Source organism: Paramormyrops kingsleyae, chromosome 6 (genome assembly GCF_048594095.1).
Source record: "Paramormyrops kingsleyae isolate MSU_618 chromosome 6, PKINGS_0.4, whole genome shotgun sequence".
In the NCBI taxonomy this organism is placed as follows: Eukaryota; Metazoa; Chordata; class Actinopteri; order Osteoglossiformes; family Mormyridae; genus Paramormyrops; species Paramormyrops kingsleyae.
The window spans coordinates 11,693,033-11,719,926 of NC_132802.1; the positions used below are offsets into that span (position 1 = coordinate 11,693,033).

At 39.5% G+C, this 26,894-nt stretch overlaps 2 protein-coding genes across 5 annotated transcripts; both read right to left on the reverse strand.

The window, feature by feature from the left end:
* Positions 1-12,861: 12,861 nt before the first annotated feature.
* LOC111855772 (BTB/POZ domain-containing protein KCTD6) lies at positions 12,862-16,739 on the reverse strand. Of its 4 annotated transcripts, none has more exons than XM_023835128.2 (3): positions 16,416-16,739; positions 15,469-15,551; positions 12,862-14,520 (listed from the first exon to the last, which is right to left on the reverse strand). In XM_023835128.2, exons 2-3 carry the CDS (start codon positions 15,499-15,501, stop codon positions 13,834-13,836), a joined length of 720 nt encoding a protein of 239 aa, XP_023690896.1. In that variant the 5' UTR covers positions 15,502-15,551; positions 16,416-16,739; the 3' UTR covers positions 12,862-13,833. The 4 variants fall into 4 exon arrangements, with proteins under 4 accessions (XP_023690896.1, XP_023690895.1, XP_023690898.1 ...); XM_023835127.2 differs by having other exon boundaries at positions 15,469-15,563; XM_023835130.2 differs by having other exon boundaries at positions 15,425-15,563.
* A 153-nt stretch (positions 16,740-16,892) lies between these two features.
* Positions 16,893-26,551, reverse strand: LOC111855770 (pyruvate dehydrogenase E1 component subunit beta, mitochondrial). Its single transcript, XM_023835126.2, has 11 exons — positions 26,479-26,551; positions 25,257-25,359; positions 25,107-25,166; positions 24,514-24,621; positions 24,139-24,201; positions 24,019-24,054; positions 23,529-23,814; positions 23,282-23,392; positions 22,600-22,691; positions 18,642-18,783; positions 16,893-17,770 (listed from the first exon to the last, which is right to left on the reverse strand). Exons 2-11 carry the CDS (start codon positions 25,290-25,292, stop codon positions 17,625-17,627), a joined length of 1,080 nt encoding a protein of 359 aa, XP_023690894.1. The 5' UTR covers positions 25,293-25,359; positions 26,479-26,551; the 3' UTR covers positions 16,893-17,624.
* Positions 26,552-26,894: the final 343 nt, after the last annotated feature.

Sequence of the window (26,894 nt, forward strand, 5' to 3'; positions counted from 1 at the left end):
ATTTGTTCGAAATAAGTATTCGTAAAAAACACATTATTTGTGCCTTTCCGAATACCGTATTCGGGTTCGGCTCCACCCCTAATATATATATATATATATATATATATATATTTATATATCAGTATGAGCATCCCTTGTCGCAACAGAATGATGGATCTCCAAGAAGACATACCACAGCAGACCGAGAACCAGCAGACCCTCCGACGCCTCGTCGGCAGTCCTCGGTCCCGCCTCCATCGGTCGCCTGCGGGTTCCCTGGCATTGACTCCTCGGTCGCCTGCAGTTCCCCCTCCTTCGACTCCTCGGTCTGCTGCACCTTAGCCGGCTGTGGCTGCGCTGTCGCCTGCCGCGGCTCCACCTCCCTTCTTGCCTGCATCAGGCTCCCCTCCGACTCCCTCCTCACCTCCCCTGGTGCCCCCTCCAACTCCCTCCTCGTCCCCTTTGTCTGTCCCTCGGCCAATCTCCTTGGTCCCTTCGTGGTCCCCTCCTGCCTCCCTGTCGCCTGCGGCCCCTCCAGCTGCTACCCGTCGCCCACTGTGGCGCCCTCGAGCTCCCCTTTGTCCCCCGGCCTTCCCTGTCTGGCCTTCCTTGTCTGCTCCTCGTCCCTTTGTCCCTCCTGTCTCAGCTCCTCGTCCCCTTGTGGTCCCTCCATTCACTCCTGGCCCTTCCGTTCCGCCCGTTGGTATTCCACCTGTGTCTCTCTTCCTGGTCTGCCTGTCTGCATTTCCCATCTTGTGTCAGGTGTTGTCTTGGCTTTTGCCCCTGTGCTTGTTCTGTGTTTCTGTTCTGTTTCCTGTTCCCCGTTGATGCTTTGGTCTTGTTTTCCAGGTCCCGTGCCCCTGGTCTCGTCCGTCACCTCCCCTGGGATGCACTTGGAGTGTGTGCCTTTGGGGGGGGGTTCTGTCACACCCAGCTCGTCCAATCCTCCTCATTAACCACGTGTACTACCCTGATTGTTCCCAGCTGTTTCATGTTATTTTCGGCTTGTTTAATGTATTTCAGTCCACGTCTTCATCCGTTTCCCAGATCTGTCATTGACGTCTACTGTGTCTTTGTACCTATGCCTGCAATAAACCCCGTTTGCTGGACTTCCGTGTGTCCGGAACCTGCTTCCCTGTTCACTGCTCGCTCACCTGGAGCGTGGTCGCAACAGAAACATAGTCTGGTTTGATGAATCTTGATTTTTTTTTTGAGGCACACAGAAGGTATGGCCAGTATTTAGCATCAACAGAGGGAATCCATGGTTTTTGGCACACTTTAGGTCTGTTAACACCAATTGATCATCAACTGACTACAACAGGCTTTTTTAGTATTGTTGCTAGCCATATGCACCTCTTCATGACCACAATTTGCCCTTCTAAGGCCTGCTTCCAGCATGAGAATTCACCATGTCACAAAATAAAAGTGATCTCCAAATGGTGTTCTTCAGTAGTCTTCTCAGTCACTAGATCTGAATCTAATAGAGTGTCTTTGGGCAGTGGTAGACAAATCTACAGAAATTGTGAGGCAATCCTATCAGCATGAACCAGAATCTCAAACAAATTCTTCCATCATCTTCGGGAATCCATGCCATTAATATCTGAGAACAAAGAGAGCTCCTACCAAGTATTAGAATAATGTTCCTAATCAAGTGCTCAGTGAGTGTATATGATAGTAATGATACTTCATTCAACACTGCACAAAAACAATTACAGTGGTACCTCAGAACTCGAACTTATTCCGTTCAGAGCTCCAGATCGAATCCTAAAAAGTTCGGGTTCTGATTGAATTTTCCCTATAAGAAATAATGGAAAACCAATTTGTTCTCAGCCCCCAAAAATATACCTAAATATGTTTTTTATTTTTTTAGCATTTAAACACAAAATGAATCGGATAAAACAAGAAGAGCATGTACTGTACTAAACACATCTAAGCACATTTATCAAAACAGTAATTTGTAAAGTAAGAAAATAAATGTATCCAAACAATGTGTAAAATTAAAAAAAAAAACATGTCCTGCCCCGATCGTTCATGTGCCACGCCCCCTCGTTAACCCCATATGGAATCCCGGCGTGATCAGCTGTTTCTGGTTGTTGTCATTAGTCCTGTGTATTTCGTCCACGTTTCAGTTTGTTTCCCCAGTCCGGTCACTGTATTGTCTGTCTGTGTTTTGCCTGCCTTACCTGTAATTAAACCCCATATTCCCCGATACCCTGACATCTGCGCTTTTGTCTCCGTTCCATCTCCGCTTGGCATGACAATATTATTATAATTAAATGTATTAATGGTTTATTATTAATATTAAAATAATGAATAAGAAATCTTTATTTTTAAATGTATTTTATTATATAATAATAATTACTGTTACTGTCTATCATTGTCTAAATGTATTTTTACTGTCTAAATATATGTATTCAGCTAGTGTAAACATGCACGATGCTATCACAGCGAATGCGAGGCTGAGACTGAAGCTTTACCCTTTGTTTCTGCTGAGAGATGTGCTGCGTGACTCATTTCCCTACACGTACAAGTTAACTTAGGCCGGCATTCATGGTTTGACTTCTGAGATTCAGATCGAGTTCTAGGTATTTTTTTTTCGAACTGGTTAGTTCAATTTTTAAGAAATTCGAGTTCTAATGAGTTTGAGAACTGATGTACCACTGTATATGTAAATCCTTTAGCTTTTGCATATCCTATCTTGTCCTATGAGCAGGGGCGTAGCACCAAATTCTGGGCCCTATGCAGAAACAGTGCCCATGCCCCCCCCAAAAAAAAAAAAACAGCCTAATCACACAAGACTTCACTGGAATTTGGTTTTATTTGCAGAATGATTGAAAGCTATAACAGGAAATGTCACCAAAGGTAGCCTAACATCATAGGCCTGCATGAAAATTGAACACTTTTGCATTTGGCTGAAGAGAGCAGCTTTTTATCAAGTAGCCTATTTATTATTATTACATAAAAGAAAAATGCCATTTCAGATTTCCACATTGACAAACTACTATATTTATAATGAAAGATAAACAAAACTTGATTCACTAGTCATTTTTTATTAAAAAAGGGCAAAAAGAAAACACTGAAAAATGGCAATGGGCAAAAGGCTTTTGATGTTGTCCCCCACAAGAGGCTCTTGTGAGAGAGAGCGACAGGTATTTTAGGAACTGTAGCGACCTGGATTGATAACTGGTTAACGGATAGGAAGCAGCGAGTAGTTATAAGAGGCTCAATGTCACAGTGGGCCTGCGTTCATAGTGGGGTACCGCAGGGTTCAATTTTAGGACCACTATTGTTCCTAATTTACATAAATGATATAGACACCAATATATACAGTAAACTGGTGAAATTTGCAGATGACACCAAGGTGGGTGGCGTAGCAGATACTGAACTACCGGCTCAGCAGCTACAGCGGGATCTTAATTTAATTAGTGACTGTGCTGACACCTGGCAGATGAAATTTAACATAGACAAATGTAAGGTACTCCATGTAGGGAGCAGAAATATAAAGTACAGGTATTTTATGGGACCTACTGAAATAAAGGTAGCTGATTATGAGAAAGACCTTGGTGTGTATGTTGATGCTTCCATGTCTCATTCTCGCCAGTACGGGGAAGCAATAAAAAAGGCTAATAGGATGTTGGGGTATATCTCCAGGTGTGTGGAGTTTAAGTCAAGGGAGGTAATGCTAAGATTATACAATTCCTTGGTGAGACCTCACCTTGAATATTGTGTGCAGGTTTGGTCACCATATCTTAAAAAGGACATAGCGGCCTTAGAAAAGGTGCAGCGTAGGGCCACAAGAATGATTCCTGGTCTTAGAGGAATGTCATACGAGGAAAGGTTATTTGAGCTAAATCTGTTCAGCCTCAAGCAAAGGAGACTGAGGGGGGACATGATCCAGGTCTATAAGATTCTAACAGGTTTGGATGTTGTTCAACCGAATAGTTACTTCAGCATTAGTTCAAATACAAGAACTCGTGGCCATAGGTGGAAATTAGCAGGAGAACATTTCAAACTGGATTTAAGGAAGCACTTCTTTACACAGCGTGTAGTCAGAGTATGGAATAGTCTTCCTGATAACGTAGTGCAAGCTGAATCCTTGGGTTCCTTTAAATCAGAGCTAGATAAGATTTTAACAACTCTGAGCTATTAGTTAAGTTCTCCCCAAGCGAGCTAGATGGGCCGAATGGCCTCCTCTCGTTTGTATAGTTCTTATGTTCTTATGTTAAAAGCTAAACACTGAAATTTATATCCCAGTTAGTGCCCACTGGGATACGCGGAAGTGCGGCTGTTTAGAATGTGAATAGCGATCTTCACGCCCCCATGCAGGTAAAACAAAGGTGACATGGTTTACTTTTTGCCGATTTAACCTAATTTTAAAAACTTTAAATACCTCCGACAATGGACGTTTTGGAAAAAAGACAGATTACAGATTTAGCCAGCGTTTTTTTCCATGATTCTACTGGAACATTTCAGCGAGATATAAACTGAAATAGACGAGAAAGATACGTGGCATCGCCGACGATGCCGTGGAACCCAGGTGGTTAAGCAAACAAAAAAAATATTTAGACTTATCTAGACTACATCATGTTAAGCTATGTGTAATTTCGCGGTGGTATTGAAGTGTTTAATAATCATAGTTCATTTAATGTAGGCCATTTGCTTTCACATTTGGGCTCACCTTTCTTGGGGAAAAAGTTTGTACGCAGTTGCTTTCCCTCATTTCTTTTTTTGTTTCTTTCCTGCCTCTCTTTTCTTTTTTGAAAACCAGATTTAGCTTTCTTTGGCATCATTTTCCAGCACGGATTCAGCTGTTTCAACAGAATGACCGCTAAATTAAATGCGCCTAGTTAAAAAGCCCGGTGAAGACTAAACCATTGCAAGGGGTGAGGGTGCTTGTCCTCAGGCACTGTAAGCTGGGACACAATTCAATCCGTCAACCGATTTATTTTCCCACAAAAATTACATGTTTATTAGTTAGCAACATTTATTGTGATCTTTGAATAATATTAATATTTAAAGGAAAATAAAATTCCAGATTCTTTAGGGGCCCTCCCCCCACATGGGGCCCTGGTAACTCAGTCCCCTTTTTCCCCCTACTACGACGCCCCTGCCTATGAGAGTAATGCTTGGGGTACGATTTTTCTGGCACCCCTGTAACAGTTTTCTGGGTTAAGCGTCCAACAGTGATATTATTATACACTGCTTGCCAGAGACAGGTACAGATTCACAACACACAGAGCCACACAACCCCCTACACTATATACAGCGCTACAAAAAATTAAGAGACCACTACATATTTTGTAAGCATCTGCATTGTTAAATCCTGGTTTAATTCTGGCTCTGCAGGTAGAAGGCGAAACTGAGTGGCAGGTTGCTTCCAGGCCCAAAATTTCTAAGACCAAAGTACATAATAATAAATACAGTGGTACCTCAGTTCTCGAACTCATTAGAACTCGAAGTCGAACCAACCAGTTCGAAAAAAAAAAAACTCGTTCTGAATCTCAGAAGTCAAACGGTGAAGGCCGACGTAAGATAACTTGTACGTGCGGGAAAATGAGTCACGCCGCACGTCTCTCACTGGAAACAAAGGGTAGTGCTTCAGTCTCAGCCTCACATTCGCTGTGATGGCATCCTGCATGTTTACACTAGCTGAATACATATTTTTAGACAGTAAAAATACATATAGACAATGATAGACAGTAACATGATTTATTATATAATAAATTACATTTAAAAATAAAGATTTCTTATTAATTATTTCAATATTAATAATAAACTATTAATACATTTAATTATAATAATATTGTCGTGCCCAGCGGGGACGGAACGGAGACAAAGGCGCAGACGTCAGGGTATCAGGGAATACGGGGTTTAATTACAGGTAAGGCAGGCAAAATGCAGATGGACAGCTGATCACACAGGGATTCCACACGGGGTTAACGAGGGGGCGTGGCACACGGAAGGAGCGGACGATTGGGGCAGGACACATTGTTTTATTTTAACTGTACACATTGTTTGGATACATTTATTTTCTTACTTTAAAAATTACTGTTTTGATAATTGTGCTAGATTTAGTACAGTGTATGCTCTTCTTGTTTTATCTGGTTCATTTTGTGTTTAACTGCTTAAAAAAAACATATTTCGGTGTAACTTTTTGGGGCTGGGAACCAATTAATTGGTTTTCCATTATTTCTTATGGGAAAAATTCGATCAGAACTCGAACTTTTTAGGATTCGATCCGGAGCTCTGAACAGATTAAGTTCGAGTTCTGAGGTACCACTGTAATTGTTTTTGTGCAGTGTTGAACGAAGTATCATTACTATCATATACACTCACTGAGCACTTGATTAGGAACATTATTCTAATACTGGGTAGGAGCTCTCTTTGTTCTCAGAATATTCATGGCATGGATTCCAGAAGATGATGGAAGAATTTGTGTGAGATTCTGGTTCATGCTGATAGGATTGCATCACGCAGTTTCTGCAGATATTTGTGGAGTGTTTATGTCTATAATAATCTCCTACCACCCTAAACATGGAGGGGAGCAGATATTTATGGAGTGCTTATGTCTATAATAATATCCTACCACCCTAAACATGGAGGGGAGCAGATATTTACAGAGTGTTTACGTCTATAATAATGTCCTACCACCCTTAACAGAGAGGGGAGCAGATATTTATGGAGTGTTTATGTCTATAATAATATCCTACCACCCTACACATGGAAGGGAGCAGATATTTATGGAGTGTTTATAATAATAATAATAATAATAATAATACATTTTATTTATAACGCACTTTTCATGAACAAAATCTCAAAGTGCCACATTAAAAACAACAAAGTTAAAAACATCCATAAAATCTAAAAATATCACAACTACTAAATATGATATCTCAGCAGTTGTATGCTTTCCTAAATAAAAAAAAGTCTTCAAATTTGCTTTGAAGGAGTCCAGGTTCTGTGTAACTCGCAGCTGGACAGGAAGATGGTTCCATAGCTGTGGGGCAACAGAGCAAAAAGCTCGACCTCCCATAGTACACAGCTTAGTAGAGGGAACTTGAAGTAGCATACTACCTGATGATCTGAGGGTGCGGTTGGAGGTTTGCAAACTCATCAAATCTTGAAGATATGAAGGTGCCAGGCCAAAAATACATTTATGGGTTAACAGAAGAATTTTGTACTCGATCCGGGAAGAAACAGGGAGCCAATGAAGTGATTTGGGGATGGGAGTAATATGTTCAAATTTCCTGTTTCCTGTTTATGTCTATAATAATGTCCTACCACCCTTAACATGGAGGGGAGCCGATATTTATGAAGTGTTTACATCTATCATAATGTCCTACTGTACCACCCTTAGAGAGGGGAGCAGATGTTTATGCTGGTAGGATATTATCACAAGGTAGGACAAAATAACAGACATTTTAGGTAGGAAAAAATTTCAGAATACTGGGAACCAATTGGTTTTCCATTATTTCTTATGGGGAAAATTTGATCAGAACTTGAACTTTTTAGGATTTGATCTGGAGTTCTGAATGGATTAAATTTGAGTTCTGAGGTACCACTGTACTTTATTGAAGTTGTCTTTATGCCTCCCTCAGCTTTGCTCTTTGTAGAGTATGCTGGTTGTAAAGGGCAGCCACCTGTTGGGGCACCCAGGGAACTTGGGGGGGGGATAAGGGCCTTCCTTAAGGACCTATAGACATGCTGAGGCTGGGTGTGAACTGGTGACCTTCTGATTACAGGCACACAGGCTTAGCCCACTGAGCCACACGCTGCCCCCCAATGTGAAGAACAATGTGAAGCAGAAGACACTGGGAATGACCATAAACTAGCCAGGTAGAGGGCAGCAACAATGTTCCAATGCCAGGCCGTCAACTTATCCAACAGTCCCTCATGAATCAGATGATGACATAAAGTGACCTTCAAAAAGAATGGTAAACATTAAATGATGTGAAGTGCACGGCTAGGACAAGTGCGTAACAGGCGCCTAGAGGCAGGACTGACATTCCATAAAGCAAGGCAGAAGCCCTTCATCAATGAGAAACAGAGAACCAGAGAGCCAGGTTGGAGTATACAAATAATGTGTATTTTACACAGAAGCATACCAATAAATTGAGCAATGAGTTAAACTAAAAAATTTTCTGTGGTTTCTTAATTTCTTCCAGAGCTGTGTGTGTGTGTGTGTGTGTGTGTATATATATATATATATATATATATATATATATATATATATATATATATATATATATATATATATATGTATATATATACAGTATATATATATATACACACACACACACAGAAATATATATATATATATACACACACACACAGACACAGAAATATATACGTATATACATATATATCTGTGATGTCTTCTGTTTTGTGGATACCATTATTAAACCATACCTGTATGTTGATGCAAAGATCAGAAATTTTATTTCTCAATTTTCACATAATGGTGACAAAAAAGTTAAATTGGGAAGAATATCAGAAGCTGTCATGACCTCCATCATGTCCCATTTGACTAGCAGGTTCTGGCCATCCCATAATCCCATAATCCTGTAATTTTTTCTGACCTAATGTGTCAACTCTTTACAACTGTCTTTGGTTTGTCAATTGTGATATGTGTATATAGGTTCCTGTCCAGTCGTTTACTTTTGTCTTGTCAGTACCCAGTCCTAGGCTATCTCTGTGTTCCACACCTTTCTGAATCACACTCCTTTTTTGGTTTGATGACTCATACTCCCTTTGGTTTTCCTTTTATTAACTGTTTTGAGTCCAATTGAGCTCTAACTTCACAAAGCACCAATCTGTTTGTTGATGGTCCCTCTCTCATGTCCTTCCGGTTGAGACAAAATCATTAAAAATGTTATTGCTGCATGTAATTTTATAATTCCTCGCTGTAAACAAAAAAAAAAATATGCCATGATCTAAAATTCTTTGGTAATTTTTTTAGGAATTCAAGAACAAAATCTAATGTCATCCTATGTTGAATCTCCAGACCCCTTCAAAATCGCAGATAGGGAATACATACATTTATATACATATATATATTTTTGGGATTGGTCTGCCACCGCTTCCACTGCAGATACTTAGCTCTTTAGAGAAACAACTCAAAATGAATTTCACAGATTTTTATCAAACTTTCTACGGCGGAAACCTGGAAGTCCTCAAATTTTGAGACAAATTGCACCAAAATTGCAGCAGTGCCACACAGTGGCAGCCAGGGGTGGAAACAACTTCTCTGGAGGCCCTAGGCTAACATGGGTAAGGGGTCCCCAAAGTGGGCCATATGATCAATATATTATTCATATTTTAAAAATAATTAATTAAACACACTTTAAAGAACATTCGTAAATGTATTTTATTGATGTGAATGCTTGCTGCAGTAGTAAAGGTGAACTTGAAACTTATGGGGTAGCTTGAAACTGCTTCATCACAATTGCATCATTAGCCAAACAGCTGAGCAATGCATCACAAGGGGAAGAGATTGGGCACTGCTTTGGCATTTAGTTTTTTCTTTGTTTACCATCCCATCCAGTATGGATAGATCTAGAGTGGAGTGGCGGCTCTAAGGTTAGGGATCTGTACTGACAACTGGGAGGTTGCTGGTTCAAATCCTGTGAATGCCCCGAGTGATTCTACTCTCAGAGCAAGACCCTTATCCTGCAGTTGTTTCATCCTGGGTATGATGTTAATCTACATCCAGCCCTATAAGGAGGTCCTCTAATTTAGAGGGAAAACTTTGGGGGTTGGTGGCAGGATTGGCACTCCAGCCACTGGGGGGGGAAAACTCACACTGGTCCATTTGGACTGGTGTGGTGCTGCACACAGGCTCTCCCTGAGGTGGTTTATCATGCGATGGGTGTGGCAACACACTGCATCAGTGCATGTTCCTTACCTCTCTCCATCCAGGATATACCATGGTCTTTGGTGCCTTGGATAAGCTCTAGAAGGAAGATGGATGGAATTATTGCTTTTTATTTTATTCAGGGTGACTTTGATAGCAGACTCTCTTCTGGAATTATGAAGCAGCTCTTTTATGATAGACATGAAGCATTTATTCACGATGATTTTTGTAGGTTGTGTTATCCATGGTTAAGCAAAGTTAACTCTGGGTTAGGAAAAAATTTGAAACATAAAATAATAGTTTTTGATTTAAAAATTTAAGAGGACATATACTGTATATGATTCTGTATTTGAATGTAATTTCTGCTTAATTTTCAGAATTGTTTGAAATTAAATTGTATTTCAGTTCAGGTGTTACTTTGTACTGTCTTTACTCTGCCTGACCTAAAAAAGGTTGCACATTTTTATATTTAATTTGACTGCTTTTAACTTTGATTATGGTGCACATTCATCATGGCATTGTTTCTATGTGCTTATACAACATCTCAACATTTTTTTTCCATCTAGATTTGCATTCATTTCTCATTGTGTTGATGATAGGTGTGTTGAACCATGTAAAATCTTCTTCAACACATCTCAATGACTTTCAACGGGGTTAAGTTCAAGACTCTGTGGTGGCCAAATCATGTGTGAAAATGATTCCTCATGCTCCCTGAGCCACTCTTTCACAATTTGAGCCCAATGAATCTTGGCATTCTCATCCTGGAAAATGCCCATGCCATTAGGAATGGAAAAAATCAATTGATGGGATAACCTGGCCATTCAGTAGATTCCGGTACGCAGCTGACTTCACTTTATTGCTGCATAATGTTGCTGAGCTGTAATAATGATCCAGTCATTAGCTCTTAAGTACTTGCTGATTTAAATTCAAATGGTTACTTTTTTTTCAGCCAGTGAACTTTATCATCGAAAAGAGATATTTATGTAGTGGATTTTAGGAGATACTCCTCAGCACTGTCCATCCACAAAATATCCCTGAGTCCTTGAGTCACCTGTGGAGACCTTCAGGTTTCTACGAATCATCATTTCCCAAGACCTCAAGTGGGAGACCAGCATCAACTCCATCCTCAAAAAGGCCCAGCAGAGGATGTACTATCTGCGGAGAAGGACAATTGTCCTGTGTACATCCATCACAGTCTGGTTTGGAGCAACCACCAAACAGGACACAAACAGACTGCAGCAAACAATAGGGACAGCACAAAAAAACCATTGGTGTTCCTCTGCCCACCCTCCAGGACTTGAACTCTTCAAGAACCAGGATATAGGCAGGGAAAATCATTGCAGTTTCCTCACATGCTGGAGAAGTCTTTTTCAGCTTGTCCCCTTCAGAAGATGTAACAGAACCCTGTATACCAAAATGAACAGACACAGGAGCCGTTTCTTCCCTCATCAGCCTCATAAATAGCTGACCAGTATCATCTGCTGGGCCACAGCTACTCTTGTCTTTACACCCTGCCTCACATCTACAAATATTGTATTGTACAATCTCATTTCCATACATAATGATCACCGTTACTTTTGGCACTTTATGTATATCATTTGTTTTGTGTTTAATCTCTGTATGGCTTGTATATTGTGTATTGTCTGTCTTCTTAGTAATTGAATCTCTTCATCTCTTAGGTGTTTCATTCAAACCCATTGCCACAGCACAACTGTGAATTCAAGCATAGTACTGTCAATGGATGCCACAGCTGCAATAAGTCAGTTCATGAAATTTCTTCCCTGCTAGATATTCCATTGTCAAATGTATGTGGTATTGTTGCAAAGTGGAAGTGTTTAGGAACAACAGAAACTCAGAAGTGGCAGGCCACGTAAAGTAACAGAGCAGGGTCCCTCTGAGGCACATAGTGTATAAAAGTTGCTAATGCTGTCTTGACTCAATAACTGCAGAATTCCAAAATTCCTGTAGCATTAACCACAGCACAGAAACTGTCAGTGGGGAGATTCATGGAATGGGCTTCCATGGCCGAGTAGCCGCATGCAAGCCTCACACCACCAAACGCAATGCCAAGCATCAGATGGAGTGGTGTAAAGCACGCTGCCACTGGACTCTGGAGCAGTGGAAATGTGTTCCGTCGAATGACAAATCACGATTCTTTGTGAGGCAGTTTGATGATGGATGAGTCTGGGTTTGGCAGATGCCAGAAGAATGGAACCTGCCTGACTGCATTGTGCCACCTGTACAGTTTGGTGGAGGAGGGACAGGCCCTTTAGATCCATTGAACGGAACTCTTCATGCTTCAGTATACCAAGACATTTTGAAAAATTCTACGCTGACCTCAACCCCATCAAATTCCTTTAGAATGAACTAGAACAGAGATTGTGAGCCAGGCCTTCAAGTCCAGCATAAGTGCCTGACCTCACAAATGCTCTTCTGGATGAATGGGCAAAAATTCCCACAGACACACTCCGAAGTCTTGCGGAAAGCCTTCCCAGAAGAGTGGCAGCTGTTATGGCTGCAAAGGGAGGACCAACTCCATAATGATGCTTATAGATTTAGAATACAATGTCATAGAAGTTCCTGTGGGTGTAATGACCTGGTGTTCTAATACATTGTTCCATATAGTGTATGTTCATTGTCAATATATTGTTTAACTTGAGAGACAGCACTGGTTGGAACCAAATTCCTTGTGTGGTGTAACATACTTGGCCAATAAATCCGAATCTGATCTTTGGTCTTGTTTTCCAAATTGAATATCTGTTAGCATTCATAGTAACTGTAACTTTGTGATGTAACTAGTTAATATTTGCTGCAATAATTGACAGTATAAAAAGATTTTGCCCATTGATTTTTTTTTTATTGATACCGCATTAAATATGCAAACTAGTATGCTTGTATTCAGTGAAAAAAACAACTGTGAATATTAAAATATACTTTGATCATTTTGAGTTCTGTTAAACATAGTCACATCATATAACCTATTTTTGCAAATATGAAATATTACATCAGTATCTAGTGTATATTCGATATACCCACAAAATGCTTCTTTTATTGACATAAATACTTAACACAGACAAATCGCAGACTTCACGATACACGTGCCACTTACTATAGCTTAAGATGCCTATAAAATACTGTTTCATAGGCAAAATAGCCTTTAAATTCCAGGTATTACTTTTGATATTGTTCATAATACAAGAACCAATAAGTCTGCATCGATCTACACATTTATTTTGAGATGCAGCCATGTGATGTTCCATAATCCAATTGCAAATTCAGCTATACTTACATAAAAAAACTGTTCCTTTATTGGTATGTTTCTAAATAAGAAATTATGAACATATGGAAGCAATTAGTTCACAAAAATGTGACAGTTTCCCTATACAGGGGACAGAAAGTTACAGCCACTGCCATTGATGAAAAGTCACTTTTACAATCCTGACTATAACTAAACTGCAATTCCTACATACTTCAAGATATTCTGCATATCATAATGACTCATATTCTAACAAGTATAGCACAAAAGGTGATTCAGAGGAAAACACTTTTGACTTCGTCCTGGAATATATCTGTTATATTCCTTGCCACGGTCATTTTTTAAATTATCACAATAACACAATATATGGCAAGGCCACAAGTACTAATACAATTAATACAAAACACATTACCACAAACAAAATTTAGACTTTAAAAAAGCCTATAAAAACCATACTGAATGGAAAACTGCTTTATTTTAAAAAGTTTTTCGATAACCATATAAAAGTTATTGCTGTTAATTCCATTTCAATATTTAACATTTACTGTAACATTTAAGTTCTACTGAAATGTTTGTGGGGTCTCTTTACAAAAACAAGAACTTCTATAATGATTTCTAAAATGATTTCTATGTGTGTCGTTGTACCGTATGTAAAATCATGTGATGCAATTCTTTTTCATTTTTAACAAAGTCAGTAAATACAGTACAACAGACACTGGTACTATTTTATTGTCAGCCTAGTCCTTTAATCCTCAACCTTGCGAGCAAGTCTGCAGAATGTCCAGTGATGTTCCACTGTATTCTCATTGGCCCGTTCACTCATGTGATGCACCCTAGTATTCCGTATGACAAAGCCTTGCTTAGTAATGAAGTCCATGAGATGGACTCTAAGAGATACTTCCTGGTGGTAGTCACATGGTCCGAAAGTGAAAGACACCTGGCAGTCCCTGGTGTCCATCATATGCTTATTCCACTTGGTGAAGTTGTTGGCAATACCCTCCAGAAGGGAATGTACCTTGGTGGTAATGGTCAGCTGGGTAATGATGACTGCTACTGGGTTGGAGTACTTTGACAGTTTACGTGTACTGGACAGCTCCACTACCTGCTCAAATGTGTCCAGTGGGTGAAGAGGTTTGGGATCATTTAGACACTGGATCAGAGGCTCAATCTGGTAGAAATCAGCCTCTTTGCGTAGGAGGTCTGTCTCTTTGAAGTCCACGGGAAGAGTGAGTTCAGATGTACGCAGAAAGTTCAGGACATAACGAAAGAGAGGTCCGTCACGGTCAATGAAGTAGTTGCCATGGGCATCTCGAGCAGAAGGGAAATCTCCGCGGAACATGGCCCCCAGCATTGAGTCAGGGTACCGCTGCAGAGTGGACAGTGAGGTGGTGTACAGGTGACCACCAACATTCAGAGTAACTGGATCAGTCATCTGAAAAAGGAAAGAAGGCCATATACACACAGTAATCATTACAGAGCTGTACACATATAACTCCAGCTTTTGGCAAACTCTGGAACTGGAATGCAGAAAAATTCAATGGGGCAGCTCAGTGGCTTGGCTGGCAGTACTGTTGCCTCACACCTCCACGGATGGGGGGACTGAATCCAGCCTTTGTTCTGTGTGAGCAGATGCTGGCCATTTTCCTTGTGCTGTGCAGGTTTTGTCTGTTTACTCCCACAATTCAAATACATGCAGTTAAGTTAACTGGCACTTCCAATTTTCCCCATTGTGTGAGTAAATGTGCACCCTGTGATGGACTGGCACCCTGCCCAGGGTGCATCTCTGCCTTGCCCTGTGCTGCCTGGGATAGGCTTCAGGCCTCCTACAACCCCGACCAGAGTGAGTGGATGGAAGATACATATCAACTAATTATTTTCATTCTGGATCTCAGAAGTGACAGAATATCAAAGGACATGAATTAAATATTTGCAGTTCCAAATGTTACCAAAATTAGTACAAGATGTAAACACAATACACAAATGGGTTGGGGGTGGTTTATAAGCTATGAACTAAACAAGCAATAAGAAAGCAAGCATTAACACCCGATACATACTTTCCTGAAAAGGTACTTTATGTTTTATGACCACCAGACAACTACTAAGTTTGGTACCTATTCAAACTATGAGTCTTATTAATCACAGGATAACTACCATTATCACTGAAAACTCATTATGAAACTTAAAATGGAACCAGTATTGTTGTAGACAAAGGATAACCACTTTACCGTGGTTTAAATATTGCAAATGCTCAGAATATACATAGTAAAATCAAATTATGTATATCACATATACATTAAAGAAGTAAAACGAGTCAACAGACAATCAAAAGGGATTACATTAATGCTTTCCAGTACGTGCGAGCCTCCCCTCTTCCACTAACCATGCATCCCCAGTCTCCATTATCCATATGCATCACTGCTGGCTTCACTGGGCCGTCACAGGTTGGGGAAGGCCTGTTCACAGCTGAGAATATCACTTGCATAAACAGAAGAATAAAATTCAACCGCTAAAGTATCACATATATAAGCCTTCCTTACATACTTTGCACTTAAACAAGCATATTTTGACACATAATAATTACGTATTTATATATATGTTATTATATAACTACAAAGATTATCAAAGACACAACAGAGGTCACCCGACTCATAATGCCGACAGATGTATACTGCCAACTCAGCGAGGTTAAAGACCTTTCTTTCAATACAAAAAATATTAACTGCTAAGAGACTGATCTCCTAATTCGACAAACGGGAGCTGCAATTGACGAAACAGTGAAACAGTAATACTTCAGGAGCAGCGATCTAAAATCGATAAACTTCACTCCAAATAAATGAAGACTGCCTCAATCCAAATGATGTGGCTTTCTTAATGTTTCAGGAAACGGTCATTAGATATTTGAGATGCATTTCAGACAATCTGGTTATAAACTGCTGGATGATGTGACATTTCTGGGCACTCTGACCTCTAATTGGCTTAGGTATTACTGCGACAAATGTTGGCTTTCCCAGTCAACTGATTGCTTACACTCTCTACGGGTGATACATTGCATGAAACAGGGTTTACCACGTTTGCATGCCTCGATTTTAAAACCGCAAACGCGCAGCAGCGGTTTTCAGACTTAAGAGACAATGCAATATACCAGTGTAACTGGCCAGCCGGATGATGCAGCCATGGCGTGTATACAATATTACCAGCATTAACTAGCTAGCTACAGTAGCTTACCTACCGAGGATACAAAGCAAGATATAGCTCTAGGCAACCGAGTGCACATATAAGTACCCGAGCAATAAAGAAAAAGAGCTTAATCATAGTTTACTCGCTTACCTTCTTAGTCGAATTATGCAGCTGCATTAGTCACCCTTTGAAAACAATACCGCACTTTGGTCCATATGGCATGGCAGTCGGGCCATTCAAGTCTATAGGGTTTGGATACGTTCAGCGATCAGCAAGTTGGCCGACAGGCTGAATAAAGAACTCCGCCCGGCTCTCGGGTCGTAGCAATATGAGGACAACAAGCTACTAACCCGGAGTTACACTATTTACGGGGCAAGTGGAAAGACTATGTGGCGGACTGCAGACTGACCGAGTTTTTCGGCATTGCACCAGAAAGGTACTTCCGGTTGTAGTTTTCTTACGGCGTAATATATTGAAATTCTTATGTTGAGGCCCAAACATCCATATTTAAATTAAAAGCAGTTGCCAATTAAAGCAAGGCCAGTACAGATCTGTCTAGTAATTTCCTCATTTTGACATTCTGTCATTTGTTAAAGATTTTAAGCACACAAATGAAGCACACATGGGTTAAAAATGTAACCTTATATTTTTCCCAAAATACACAGAACAAAAAGTTTCAGCGAGAGATATTGCCGGTAACAGGATAAAAACTGTGAAAATTTTCCTATCTATTAGCATGTAATGTTCATCAATGAATGTGTAAAGCCTGCTGATACTGCACGATATAAGCACAAGGGCCCTAAGCAATGAAGACTACTTTTTCCAGTACAGCATTTTCCTAGTGGCTACCCATTTACTTAACACAGAGTTAAACTACCTGTTTGCAATCTGTGGTCATTTATACTGCTTAATTTGTATAACTGTATATTATTAAGCAATACAAATGTCTAAATATGCACCTATATACCTTATTTTATGATTAGCTCTCCATAAAGTATGGGAAGCAAGTCAACACTTAATAGGTTGTACTTAGATTGTCCCTGTTTGTGGATTTATAACCTCTTATTTTATTCTGATACACTTAAAATGTGTGCTCTTAAAGAAGTCACTTTGGACAAAAGCAATTGGCAAATGAAAATTGTGTGTTTAACTTTGCATTATGGACTAATAAATAATAAGCAGTGATGAGGAGGGAGTATGCAAGATCAGAGCTTTCTATACACTGTTCTTATACTGAGATGGAAAAAAATATGTTTCAAGCATTTAGCAAACAGAGCATTAATGCAGTTTTGTTGTCATGAGGATAAAGAGCCTATGCTTATACCGGAGGGTAGGGAGGGTGAGGAATTCAATAACCAACTAGACATTCAGTGTCTTTTTCACAGAAAAAATGATGTCTTTGATCTGAGGTACACTGTTGTCCTCCAAAATCTTTGCGTAAGGCATGGGGATGTCCACACCAGTCACGCGCACAGCGGGTGCATCCAAATAATTGAAAGCCGGCCCTGAAAGTAAAGAGGCACAAAGTATAAATAAAGATTATTACAAGTCATAAATGCAGCCTCTCTATTCTTAAAAAACAGACCAAGGCTGAAAAATACAAGTTTTACTTAGATCTAGCAGAAGAGTGCCTATAAATATTTATGGCAGTATTCTGAATTTGATTTAGACATTTTTCAACAAAGATTAAATCAAACGTTCGAGATCTGTCAAGTTGCCCTGTGTATCATCACCTTAACACTATTAAAACTCTATACACAACTTTTCAAACTAAATTTTTGACACAATCCTAAGGAGCCACTGCTTGAGAACCTGAAGTACTTCATGCATTTTGCCACTAACCAGTCAACAGTCTCTTACAGCCTCTTGTACATCTACTGTATAGTGTGGACTGGGAAGCACATAAGAGCTGTGGTCCTACCGTATTGAAAATAAATTACAGTTGTGGTTTGATTTACCTTTGGTAAAGTGACTTTCTATCCAAATAGTTATTTAAATAACAATTATTAGCCAAAGCAGAGGGAAAAACCAGCTCAGCATATCTCTCTCAAGGGCTGGATTTCTAGTTGACATTAAAAGTTTCAATAGCTTTCATAAGAGGCAATATCCGCTTTGTAGGCAGAAGTGTTGTCAGGGAAGGTACACAATTGGATGAAACTGATCACTCAGTACAGTAAAATATTTAACAGAATTAAATCTTTGAAACTTTCAAACTCTGGCTTCATAAGAGAATCTTGTGGTGCTAAAACCAGACATATGGATGCAGTACCATTTCCTTCTGTTCAAATTTTAAATTTTGTTATTTTTATTGAAGAAATCTACCCAAGCTAATTCACGTGACAGAATATTTCATTCAGGAAAAATATGTAGTTTTACCCTCCATGATCATGGCACAGATCTCTGCTCCAACACCAAACTGTGGCCATCCACCCTCCACTGTCACCAGGTGGTTTGTTTTCATTACACTTGTCTCTATGGTTTCCACATCCATAGGCCGAATGGTACGAAGGTTAATTACCTGAAATTGGGAGGGTAGGAGAGAGGACAACAGCAACTGAATATGGAGGTGGCTAATCTGGCAGCATAATCCTAAACTAATTTTTGAGGGTTGGACATGAACAGTGGGCAAGCCAACATATACCAGAAAGGCCTGGGATAAGAACTGACCCTGCAGTATAATGTCGCAATAAAGGCTCATGAGTTTTCATGATGCAATATAAATGGAAACCAAATGTTGGCAACAAATTCAGTTATTAGAGGCAGTTTCCATGTATTAATGGGTTAGGAAATTTGTACTTAACATTTATACACTTTTATTATCAGTCTTTGTGGTTCAGTTGCCTATTTGCATCCTTAATGAATACATTGGTGGAGAATTTCATCCATGTTTTTCCTACTCTAGCTAAAGAAAATCATTTCTAATTGAGCCTATGGATCTCTCTGTTAGGGAAGACCACTGTATAGACTATAAACAAGAGATGCACCGACTGTATAAGCCAGTGACCGGTATCGGCTGATATAGCAACAATCAGTCATTGGCGATGCTTAAACATTAGCTGGTATTTACCCCCAATAACACCTGTGACTAACCAGTTAGAAAAAGTTTGCTGAGTGGAATTATTGTAACGTCAGCGAAAACAATGTTAGAAATGCATTTTGCAAACATTGGGCCTCATTCACCAATATTTTCTTAAGAATTCTCTTAAATTTGTTCCTACAAAATTTAACAACCTACGTCGGATTCATGACGTGTTCTTAAGTAGCAGAATTGTTCGCACCTTTGTTCTTAAGAATGGTGAAACCCACGTCTTCGTAACAAAGTGCATGTCAGTTTGTCCTAATTAGAATAGGGAAACGCCCTGCAATTTCCCATAAATGGCATGAGACTGTAGGGCCATGTGCAAGGAATGGCGAAAATGCACAGAATGTGAGCCGCTTGGCACTAAGAGGAAAAAAAACTTCAGTAATGCTGAAGTATTAATACAGTAAAATCCCATTATAGTGGACTCGCTTATAACGGAATATCGTCTATAATGGAAATGCTCCACCCATCTGCTCTTCTGCCCTTCCTCGTCTGGTATCGCTCTTCCTTCCTTGTCTTTGACTGGTCTCTCTGGCTCTGCAAACTTTCCTGAAAGTTTCTTTATAGTAGCGTACAGGTCTCTTGTGTTGCCATGATAAGCTGCTTCTTCTGCTTCTATCGCTAATGTCTCTATAAACTTCCTTTTATCTGCCTTGATATTGCGTTTAATGTTTCTATGGGCTTCCATATCCTCTTCTTGTGCTTTGATTTTTGCTGCTCTTGTTCTGCTATTGTTCATGGCAGTCTTCTTTTCTCTTCTTACTTTAATCTTCTTTAATGTCTCTTGTGATATACATTCCTTGTGAGTGTGTGATTTGGAGTTCAGTATTTCTTGGCATGTTGATGTAATCACTTTTTTTGGTCTCTGCCACTTCTGTTCTATGGTCTCCTCTTCTGGTAGTTCTTCTAAAACCTGGAACTTATTGGAAAGGGTGATCTTGAATTATTCTTGTTTCTTGTCTTTCAGCGCGGTGGTGTTATAACGCTGGCGTTGACTAGACTGTCTTATCCAGTTTCTCTTTAGCTTCAGCTTCAGTCGGGCGACCAGGAGGTGGTGGTCTGAACCAATGTCTGCTCCTCTCCTGACGCGTACATCCTGAAGTGCGCGGCGAAACTTCCTCGTGATGCACACATGATCAATTTGATTTTCCGTCGATAGATCTGGTGAAACCCAAGTTGCCTTGTGTATCCTTCTATGATGGAAGACACTTCCTCCGATAACCAAGTTGCTTGTGGCACCCAGTTCAGCGAATCTCTCCCTGTTTTCGTTCATTTCTCCTAAGCCCTGCTGCTCCATAATCTCCTCATAGCCCCGGTTGTCGCTGCCTATCTTGGCGTTAAAATCACCCATCACTATGATGATGTTTTTCTTTGGCCTCCCTTGTATGATGGTCAACAGTCTGCTGTAACAGTCTTCTTTCCCCTCCTCTTCACTGTCGTTTGTTGGGGCATAACACTGGATTACGTCCATGTTAATCCACTTCTTCTTTGTACGAAAGGAGGCCATCATAATCAAAACATAAAACAGACCTATTTATAATCCGCATGATCACTGTTACTACCATGAAAATAATTTTTACACTTTATAATTATTTTTTATATTTTACTTTTATAAATTATTCAAATACTATCACTTTATGAACTGTAGAATGAACAAAACTGCTATAACCGATTCTTTTGAACAAACTCATTACTCATTACTAAAAGGTGCGTATGAATGGTCTTGAGTGTGCATAGATTCTGTTCTTAGCGAAGAACAAATTCAGATAAGAAAACATTGGTGAATGTCAGAATCTTCATAAAAAAGTGCGTATGTGGGGTTTAAGAACAAATTTGTTCATAAGAACGGTTGGTGAATGAGGCCCATTGCTCTGCTAGAATTTCAGGAGGAGGATATCAACACAACAAATTAGACTGCTCAACTTGCGAGACAGTGAAGAGTATGAAGAGTTTCTGAAAAATAAATCGTACGGTACTACCGTCAGTAATGCAAGCATTTGATAGCAAAAGAAAATTAATTACAGAAAGTGCAAAATCAGAAGATATTACTTTGAAAATTACAGAGTTTATCACACTCGATGATCAGCCCTTCTCTGTTGTAGATATTATAAATATATAAGATGTATATAGTTATAAAATATAGTGCTCTGGAGCTGTTGCATGACAGTCAGTGTTTTCTTACCAAATAAATACTTTTTCAAATTTTTGGAATGTAATTAATTTATTTTTTAATTTATTTCAGTGGAGTGTCCCTTTAAACTTATTTAAGCAGAACCTCCCAAGCATGCGATATCGGTGTCAGTTTTCAAAATAATCAGCTATCGTTATCGGTCAGAAATCTTCTTTACTGGAACATCACTAGAATAAACGCCAAAAAACCAGTTTGAAAAAGCTGTCAGTTTTAATGCAGAACATTTCCCAAATATCTTTTATTAGTGGGATTTCCAAAATAAAACAATAAATTAGAAACATTTGTATAAAAAGGAAAAGATAATGTAGGTCCCTTGATTTTTTCTCAGTTTAAAATAGCTGGAACTAAGATTAAATGGTTTGCAATTTTAGTTTACATTAAATTTTGCTCAAAATAATTTCAAAAGGTGATGGAAAGAAATCATTGTACCCTTTCTGCTGGGGAAAAGAATCAATTTGTAATCTATATAATACTGCATATATATATATATATATATATATATATATATATATATATATATATATATATACACGATAACTCATAATGGCAATTAAGGCCTAATGAGTTAATTAGGGTCAGGGACCTACCTAAAAAAATTCAGCATCACTGGACAAGTTACTATTTTCTTTGTTCCTATATTTTGACGTTCAAGAAATAAAAAGTAACTCTGCATTAACATTTGCAAATATGTTGTTTTTTTAAGTGTTGTTTGCTACTTTTCACTTACATAATTAACTGAATATGTAATTTGGCCAGGAGTGCCTGAACTTATGCATACATCGGGCCGTAGCCTAATGAGCAGCTGGTGGTCTAGTGCTTAGGACGCTTGCCTCTGGACCAAGAGTCCCACTTCTGGCACTACCATCATTGGGTCCCTGAGCAAGACCCTTAACCACAACTTTCCTGAATTTAGAAAAATGGCTCTGGATAAGAGTGTCTGCTAAATGCTGTAAATGTAAAATGTGACACTCTCAAAGGCTTGGCTTATGGGATTGTTTTTTTTTTTTGTTTTATACTTCTCTCACAAAGACCTCAACGGGCCATTAAAAAGCATCTCTCACCTCACATTCAATACCTTCTTTTGCCAAGATGGCTGCCGCCTCGAGACAGTGCCCCACATATCGGGAATGAGATACCACTGTAATGTGATCACCTGGGGGAATACAAGCATGACAATCAAGGTGAAGGAATCTTGTAGGTTTTTGAGGAAAGCTCTGGTATGAGAATGAGTCTGTAAACATTAGAAGCAATGGTAGATGGTAGAATGGTGGCAAAATTGTACACTGGTATGAATTATGAGGTCCATCCTCTCAAGCAAGAGGTAGTATAGCTGAACAGCATCTTTAGCCATGGGCGCATCTACCTGAAAAGAAGAACTCAATGCTTGAGGGCCTCCTGTGTACCTACTGCCATTCTTTTGGTCAGTGCTTCCAGTCTGACTTCACCCAGGCTAGAGAACACTAACCCAACTCTGTTTCCCTGTTTTATTTTTCCACCTGCACTAAATTAGGCACCCTCCATGTTTACAATACATGTGTCTACCACAGTTGTACTGCCCAACCTTAACTATGCATAATCTTGTTATTTATCCATTTCTTTGGAGGGGTGGGGAACTATCATGCTGGCTTATTTTTGTCATGCTACTGGAGAACAAAGCTTTACTCCCTTGGGGAGCAATGAAGTTCTCTCCTTTTTAAAATATTGTGCTAATGGAACAGTTTGGGATCCCAGTTTTACTCTAACCTGGTCTCTCCACTTTTGCTTTTCCAATGGGAATGGTGAAATCCTTCGACTGTGCTTCTTCTGACATCTCAAATGGCACACCATACATCAACTCATTCTCCAGGAATACCACTAGATGACAGACAAGATACACATAACTACATACCTGGTCACATAACACAAAATACAATCTTTAAAATGGTGAATATCATCTAATAATTTAGGGTAGACATATTTTCTGAGTAATATACTGTAGGTTTGATCTCACCAGGATTGTCATCACGGATAGCTGACTTGAGAAGCCCTTTAGCGTCCTCAGAGTTCCACGGGCTGATGACTTTGAGGCCAGGGCAGTGTCCATACCAAGCTGCAAAGCACTGCGAGTGCTGGGCCGCCACCCCGGCCGAGGCTCCATTGGGCCCCCGGAACACGACTGGCACGGGCTGCAGTCCTGCGGACATGTAGTATGTCTTGGCTGCAGAGTTGATGACTTGGTCGATGGCTTGCATAGAGAAGTTAAAGGTCATGAATTCACAGATGGGCCTCAGACCAGCCTAAAATACAAGAAGAGTGTACAGAAAATGATAACCGGATATTTCCAACAGAGAAGGGGCGGAGATTCTGCTCGAGCTTCTCTTGCGTTTTAAAAATTTGTGGAAAGACCTGGCCACTATTTTCAAGTACACAAATTATTACATGTTCTTCCTGAGATAAAACATCTTTTGAAATTTGATTTATACAAGAGTGACTTTCCTTACCATAGCTGCACCAACAGCAATCCCTGCGAATCCCATCTGTAGAAGGAATTCAATTAAATATGTAGTGCAGATTTGATGAATTTTAAACATATTAAATCTCTTTTAAAATGCTTCCCTCACCTCAGTTATAGGAGTGTCAACGATGCGCTTGTCTCCATATTTCTTCCACAGACCCCTGCTAACCTGATAAAAATTAAATGCCCATCAAGCACCAATGCAGGGGTGCCAACTTTATTCAGCTGATTGGAATGAAATTTTCAATTCAAGACAAGTTTGCACACACATTTAATGTATGTGGCAGTTTTATTACCTTTTCAATAGTCTGCAGGGTTTGCAAACTACCCCAATGCTTTTGATGTATCTAATTTTAGGTTAATAATGGAATAATATATATTTGCCATGATTTCTTGTGTGAGCATGGAAAGAGCTGACAACCCTTATACTTAATGCACAGTTAGTTCCCCCTCACTCAACAATTATGTTAACCAGACTTACTTTGTACGCCCCATCATACTGAGCAACCTCCTCACCAAGGAGGAATACTAGCTCATCTCGTTCCAGCTCCTCGTCCATGGCTTGGTTTAGGGCATCTCGCACTGTCATCTACACCAAAGAGAAGAAATGTAAACCTTCTTCAGAGGAAAATGCATTCCTATCTAAACGGAAGTGTACACAGTGGCTCAGATAACTTGCAGTTGTATTAGTTACAATTTTAAAAGCTGGTTATATTGCATTAACTTACACAGAAAATACTGAACGCCTTATTCAGTTTGCATGAGCAGTTTTTATAATGTTTATCACCAATGACAGTATGACCGTTGAAGAAGCCTATTACAACTCACTAGAATTATTATCATTTTAAAAGTCAGGTTGGACCGGACACACGAGTTGTTAGGGTGTGAACTAGGCAAGATGTTTAGTTGTTGTTGTTGTTTTTTTTAAGGAGAAATTGTTTGACGAGGTAGATACAGTGACGGACGGACAATATAACTTCGATCCAAAGCGTGCTGCAAAACACTGCTCACTGCTTGACTCTGCTTCAGGAATTAAAATATGATCATCACAATACAGTCATCATCTTATCTTACTTGTAGTGAGGCAGCCGATGTCTTGTGGAACTCTCTCCGTAAGATAGCGCCAACTGCATCCTGAAAGAATGTCTTTTAGCTTATGCAGAGACCAAATACTTTAAAAAATAAGACAGTATACATTTAGTGTACTTTTACATCTCGACATACCTTCCCCGATCGCAGAGCACATCTAAGCAACGCCATTTTGGTCTCTAACCACGTCAGGGGGTTGTTCCCTATCACAGTCGCTGCATGTGGGACGTATCAGGAACTGTTTTAAGGGCACAACAAACCGATACTTTTATGATTTCGTTTTTGCCTGACGGAAGAGTAAGTGGGAATTGTAAATGGTAATTAAATCGTATTCGAAGGCTGCGCAAGAACGAACATGAATAAATAACTCCCTAAATGTAATAATTTATTAAGTACATAATTAATACAATAAAGAAACACCAACAACAAACATTTACATATTGCTAATGTGTTTCGCTGTTTCATGTAGCTCTGGGTGTCCTGTGCAGCGTAGCCAACTTTGGTCAGCTGGCTGGTGTGAGATTTTCAATCCGAGACAAGACTGCACACTCATTTACGTGTGTGTAACAATTTTATTACCTTGTAAATCTGACTGTAGGGTTTGCATGCTACACCAACGCTTTTGATGCAGCTAATTTTAGGTGCATAATCTAATATAGATTTGCCGTAAGAAATTTTGCGGGAGCCTGAGAGCCAGAAAGTGTCACGCCAGATGCGTGAGGCTTGGCAAAATTCTGTCCGTCTATTTTTATTAATATTTTTTAATCAAAGCCTATATCCCATTGGTGACGTTACAGGATTCCTAAGTGTAACAGCTGACAGCACTGATAAGCTCCGCAGTAAGACGGACAGTGAAATGGTATTTAACTATAAATCTGGTAATTGCTGATCTCCTTGTATTTATACCCAAAACGTATCTATGTAGCCCGGGTGTCCAATACTCTGAGTTGACACTGGCTAAACATTTTCTGCGTTGTATGTGTTTATGGAGCAGAAGATGATGACTCGGACTCCTTCTGTCGACTGGGGGGTTTATTCTGAATAATAAAAGTTTAAAAGACACATGTACAGCACTTCTGAGGCTACTGCTTGGTCTCTGTCACTTTCCTTTCCAAATGAAAATAACGGTCAGCACGAAATCAACCGTCGCTTTATTTTATACCGTTAACTTACTAAGCGGCCAACATATGACCTTATCTTGCGGTGTACACAGCAAAACACTTTTCCAACAGCGAACGGGATTAAAAAAAATAACTCATTATCTACTTAACAATAAAATCATAGCACTTTTTAAAGTTTGTACCCTAGTTCTTAATGAAATTAACTGATAGACAAATAAACGACCGAACAAACGTACCTCTCCTCAGCCCGGCTCGCGACCACCTTGGGGAAAGACGCGCGAATCCCAAAGAAGCGACGGTACCAAGCACCTTTTTAAAAATGAATAACAAAACAAAAATACAGTACAAGTAAATAAAACTGTTACATAAACTAAATAAAAGCAGGATTTTAGTTGAAATTAACTATTCTCTGACACCAGTTACATCTATATAAAATTGTATTTCTCTTACTAACAATACATAGATAATGCATATTATATATTGAAATGTTCTTTGTTCAATGTCAGAAGTTCAAACGACTGTATGAAATTACATAATCGCATTGTCTCCACCTGGAGGACAGCATTGTTATCACCAAAAACAGGCTGGCCAGAACGCATGGATTAAGATAGCAGTTATAAACCCCATCATATGGGTACTGAAGTGCAGTGTG